The sequence below is a fragment of the Convolutriloba macropyga genome, chromosome 12, assembly GCF_964194025.1.
Source record: "Convolutriloba macropyga chromosome 12, txConMacr16.3, whole genome shotgun sequence".
Classification (NCBI taxonomy): domain Eukaryota; kingdom Metazoa; phylum Xenacoelomorpha; order Acoela; family Convolutidae; genus Convolutriloba; species Convolutriloba macropyga.
Window position 1 is genome coordinate 6,392,561 of NC_134479.1, and position 6,000 is coordinate 6,398,560.

General features: G+C 41.0%; 1 protein-coding gene across 2 annotated transcripts in view; it reads left to right on the forward strand.

Annotated features, from left to right (window-relative positions):
* The window catches only part of LOC142350645 (uncharacterized), a 34,904-nt gene that overhangs the window by 21,139 nt on the left and 7,765 nt on the right, over positions 1-6,000 (forward strand). For both annotated transcript variants that reach the window (XM_075402556.1, XM_075402557.1), the window contains exons 5-6: positions 3,341-3,524; positions 4,060-4,164. In XM_075402556.1, the coding sequence (XP_075258671.1) occupies positions 3,341-3,524; positions 4,060-4,164 (289 nt within the window). The remainder of the gene's footprint in view (positions 1-3,340; positions 3,525-4,059; positions 4,165-6,000) is intronic.

A 6,000-nucleotide genomic window follows, 5' to 3' on the forward strand; every position in this document is an offset into this window, starting at 1 on the left:
GACGTTGACGAAGAAAGTGCTTTCAAATATTTTGCTCTCCGAATGCATAGCGAGAGTTCAAAAGATTCCAGACCTACTAATCAGAAGAGAAGAGGGCACATTCACAGTCAACCAAGAGCGTTACTTACAGACAATGCTGGGGGAGGTGTTTGAGTTCAAGTGACAGGTTGCAATCTCACAAGAACTTCATTCATCCTGAAGTTTAAAACTCAAGCGGCACAGAGAAAAGACATTAAAGAAGTTGAAACAGATGCTGGGTGGGATTACTTCAATGTCTAGCAAAACAGAAAGAGCCAAATATCATTGGAGAGAGCCTAGTGGGAAAAACTACTTCATCTGAAAGCTCGAAACAGTTTTAACTCACTTTTACTAAAGTGACTAATTATGTTTTTGCTGGGAAAAATGACATAGACTGATCTAAAAATTTAAACGACAAAAAACCAACAAACCAACTACGGGCTACTAGCTAAAGCCACATTGTTGGGGCAGCTCTCTACTTGGGTGTAAAAAAGAGGGCCAAAGTTGATCTGTCTTAATCAGACGCAAATTAGCAGCGCACTTCAGCAGCAGTTTAGAATCACAGCATCTTAAGCTTTTTAACAAGAGTTTTGCTTTCAGCCGAACCACCTAATAGAAACTAGTGAGCACAATTATTGTTGTATCACGCTTTCACAAAACTTGTCATGCACAAAATGAGCAAACACATCAAGACAAAATAATCACTTCAATCAGGACCAGACATAGAATGTGACCATTTCAATTCACAACATTCCCTGATAAAAAATGACAGCAGTCATTTTTACAGAATTATTATACTTCTCAGTCGTGATTTCTTTCCAAATCGTTTTGATGGGGAAAAGTTCTGCGCAATGCGTTCAATTCTGATTACAATTATTTTTGTCAACAAAACTTTCTTATTGCGCCCTTTTATCACTGATTTAAGCGGTATTTGTTTCCAACAAGATAATCTGGATAATTTTTCGACACGGAATTTGTTACGATGTCTATTCCATAAACTGTTATGACATTCTATTCATAGTAGTGTCTATTAAATTGAGGACACTTTCGTTGTTCGTCAAATGTAACTAAAGTAAATTCTATTAAATTTATTTTTAGAAATTCACTGAATATTATTTCATAAAATTGTGGGATCTATTTTGCCCAACCCCCTCTTAATAGATATAGAACGTTTACGTACGCAAGCGAAAGTGCTATTTTTCGAAGAGTAACGTAATGTATGACAATACATAGCGTACATTATAATATATTAATAATATAATCTAGAAGATCGCAGTAGCAAAATGTAAAAATTTCTTCCAATTCACATTTTATTTGCTTCCAAATCTACAAATTAGTTATCTTACCATGACCATATCAACATCTGTCCGGATTTAATAAGAAATTCGGTCTTTGTAAAGAATTCAAAATTTTTCCATTTTTGGCAAAATGTGTGAAGATTCTTTTCAACGGACAATTGGTTGAAGAAGAATGACCTAAGAGACAAAAAACACCTCATGGTGGTAAAATTGCTATGACTTTTTAGCTATTGACTAGCTAGTAATTTCTCTGAGTTTCTTTTGTTAATTTTGTACTGTTTTTTGCTAAATTTTTTCAATATGCAATTTACCAAATATAATTTTATTGTTTCTGCGAACTTAATTTTTATAGTTACTTATTAGTGCTATACTTATCCAATTTGTAGTACGTGTGGTAGAAACAAGAATTGTTTTCATGAAATTTTACAGCGTGTATTTTCTATATTTATCAGCTAATCAAAAAGTGCAACCTTAAAACCTATTCGAAAGTTTTCAAGAAGCTGCTATCGAAAAAATTGATATTGATTGATCAGTATTGTGTAAAAATTCGAAATTTTAACAAATAATTACAATTTTTCCAGGAAGTTCTGGATTGCAGTAACACATAATGCAAACTGAGTTTCCGACACTTTCCTTTTGAGCAATTTTATCCAAAATTAGAGTACTGATCTTTTTGTTAATAAATTTAGAGCTGATAAATTTTGATACTGATTTAATAATGATTATTCACAACAGGTAGGAAGGAAACGGTTACATGACCCGGGTCGAGGTTTGGCGGTGAATTTTAGTAAGAAATGCTGTGAAATGCGGTGAAAAAAGTTTTCACCACGTATTTCTTACATCTTTTTGCGGTGAACGCGGTGAATCGCGTTGAATTATTTATTTTCACCGCGTAATCATTATTCTTACAAAAAAGAATCATCCCCACACGGGTTCGAACATCTGACCTCCTGCATGACTTCCACTGCTTAGTCCACTGCGCCAACTTTCACTTACATGTTTGAAATTTCTTGTGAATTTAAATCAGATTGAGTAAACTTTGGAAATCCTATGCGGTGAATTTTTGTAAGATATGCGGTGAAATGTGGTGAATTATTTTTTTCACCGCATTCACCGCTTTCACCGCATTTCATACATTATTTTGCCACAAATTTGATGCGGTGAATTTTTGTCAGAAATGCGGTGAATTTTTGTAAGAAATGCGGTGAAATGCTGTGAAATATTTATTTTCACCGCATTCACCGCAATCACCGCATTTCTTACAAAAATTCACCGCATTCACTGCATTTCTTACAAAAAAATACCCTAAAACCTCGACCCGGGGAAAAAAATCCTAATGCCAAAATACACAATGCCATTATTATGCCCAATTGATTCCTTTTGATCTTTCCGTTCACTAATGCGATTACAAATTAGCGCAATCAAAATTACAAGCATGTTTTCTCGCAATTTTCCGATAGTTTCAACGTTAGAATAAAATATTGGAAATATTTTGGGTATTTTGGCATTGGGTATTTTGTCCTGACACCAAAGAAAACATGGCTAGATTGTTCAGTAACAGATCTCCACATCATGAATACTTTCTTTGTCGCATTTCTGATCTTAAGGGTTAGAGAGAGTATGTACATCAATGTTGCTTCTTAAAAAAATACTCATGCATTGTGAAGCATGTGCTTTTAAACTAATCCATTTGACCATGAAGTAATCAACGCAACTTGGTTTCTGAGCCACATAGGTCAACCAAATAGTCAATAATCAGGATTATTAAATGAAAAAGACACAATTATGTAATCAGTGTAGTAAATATGTTTAAATAACATCAAAATAAATTACCTTCATGGATCTATGTCCCGCAGGCTTAATGTGTATTTTACAACCCATTTCTACTAACCCCAGGAGCAGGTGCTATTTTTTACATAACCGCGTGCTATGTAACAATACATAATTAGTGATTGAGGATAGGGTGGGAATATGTGTGGAGGGTGGGGATAAGAGCATAGATGCGAATTATTGATTTTGATCAGGTCTCGAATTGATTGATCCGGACATCTACCAGAATGACAATTACATGATGGCAGAGTGGCACATATACGCATCTGGACCCAATAAGAAGTACCTGTCCAATGGGAAAAAGGGACAGAAGTACTGGTCAGGAGATGGAAGTGATGGGGGGAAGGACAATGTTGACACTGCATTCTTATACGCCAGACAGGAATCTGTTTCTTTTTCCCCACAGTTGTCAAAACTTTTGATTGCATAAAATTGAGTTAAAAAATGAGTTTTTTGTGTGTTGTTTTTTTTTAATATAAAAGTATTGATCCGTTTCTATTTCGCCAATGAAAAAAGCTCTTCCGTTTTCATAAACTTGCGTGAATAATCTAAAGCATGTTTTTGCCACTGATAATGATTTCAATAACCCAATAAGAGGCTGCAGAAAATAACTATTGTTATTATGAAATTAAAATATACCCCCTCCCCTGTTAGAGAGAAGACAAAAGAGACACCTTGGTCGGTTTGTAAGCAGTAGCTTGAAATTAGCGTATTTCGTAGTAACCTAAATTTATTCATTAGGAAGTATCGAAAATTATTTGTTTGTTTGTAACCAGTTTTTGTCCCCGTGCCCTCGTTGTTGGGGGCAAGAGTTGTTAATTGAATTGAATTGAGTGTGGTTTTAAAAGTATCAAATTGAAGATTGATATTTTGATCGTACTCCACTGGTGGGAAAAAGGAAAGCGTGCTCAAAACAGTTTACGGCTGAAACTGGGTTGCTCACGTATCTGGGAGCATGGATGACTCAGGATGAGAAAGAGGGGGCACTGGACCAAGAAGAGACCATCTACTTTGTCAGGTTAATTACTTCTTTTACCCTTCTTAGAATCCAGCAATTTTAGTGGCGGTGCTAAGGCTGCTTTAATAACAAGCTTTAACTCGGTCTGATCAGAAGTGGCTTGGGTCTGTGACCTTGACCTGGGCAGCAATTGTATACAAAACTTTACCCCGTCTCGTTCCCGAATTTTAAGTTTCAAAGGCTTAATTTTCAAAATATATGGAGATACTAGATCACTACAAAATTCAGTAATAGTCTACGAGCAAACCTTGGTGGATTTCTTCTTTCACGATTCTTCAATTTTTATTGATCTCGGATCCCTACAGGTAGCGAAGCTCATTCCCTCATTTTTGGAAAAATTGGCCATTTTGCCTTTACAGTCATCATAGCTCGAAATGTCCCGTCTTATGTGTCGATTGTTAAATAGAGCTTTTTTAAGTCAGATTTGTCTTTTTATCTAAGAATTTGCTTGCACATATATATCCCCGCTTATCATGTGTTTTGCTGAGGCCATGACGTGCCTCGAGCAATTTTCAAAGACCCCTTGGAAAGGCGGAAATAGACCACAATAGTTTTGTAGCAAAATTTTTTTTGGGGTTCCTCCACAGTTGTTTGTACACCCGAAATTCGGAGGATTTAGGACCTTCGTTTTAAAATGCACACAAAAAAAATTTTTAATGGCAAATCTGAACAACAGGGATACCGTTTTAGCGGTTTTCGGAACAGTTTACACAATTCGCGACAATTCATCGCGTCTGCCAAGATGAATTATTTGTAATTAGTGTTGTTTATCTGCTGTGCCAGTGGCGTCAATTATCCCAATGTTTATTGGCTAGATTGAAGTCTCAATCAGCTTGCCCAGCTTTAACACTGTGCGAATGTTGTGGACAGGCGTACACGGCAGCGCTGAACCGGCAGTTCGGGAGCGGCATCGGGTACGGCGGCGCGTTCCTACCGCTTGGGGAACAGCTGCCCTGCGGGGTGAGCGCCGGTGACGCGGAGACGGGGCTGCGCTTGTCGGCACCGCTGCTGGAGCGGGCGGCGGCTGTGTGTCGCAGCGGGCAAGGCGAAGAGGCTGTGCGGCGAAGGCAGAAGCTGATCAGGGAGTGGGACGAGTGGCGGGCAGAATACCCGGTTACGGTGCGGCCGAGCTTCGAGGGGAGCCACCCTTGGGACGTGCTGGCGTTCCTCGAGCACTGGAGGGCGCGGCACAGCGGGAGGCGAGCCAGGGCTGCTGGTCCGGAAGGTGCTGGCAGTACTGCCATGAGCGAAGTGGCTCCCGGGACGCTGCGTGCTGTGGCGGGCCAGCTGAGTCGGCTGTTCGAAGGGGTAGGGCGGGACGGAGCCTGGTCGCCTGGGCAGTCGCGGGGCAACCCTGCGGCGCATGCGCTGGTGCGGTTGTACCTGAAAGGCTACGACTCTCACGCCTTCCAGGAGTTGGGATACTCCAGCAGCGGGGCCGTGCCTGTGGACGCAGGGCAGCATGGAGCGCTAGTGCGGCACCTGCTGGCGCGGGCTGCGAGCGGCTGCAGCGGGTACGACAAAGCGATGTACCTACGGGATGCGAGCGCCTTTGCGTACCTGTGGGAGACAGGGCAGCGCGGCAAGGAATGCTGCCAGCTGAAGATTCGCGACTTCTGCTACGACGACAAGTTGTGCAGCGATGCGTGGGCAGATCTGGCTGCTGGAACGACTGCGCCGGGGCGGAGGCTGCTAGTGGAGTGCAGCGCCGGCACAAAGACTAGGCGGACGAGGCACCCAGGCACGCTGGAGCTAGCGCCGAGACTCGAGGGGCACGCGGGTTGTGCTCTGCGAGAGATACTGCCGGCGTATGCGAGCGCGATGGAAGCCTGCCAG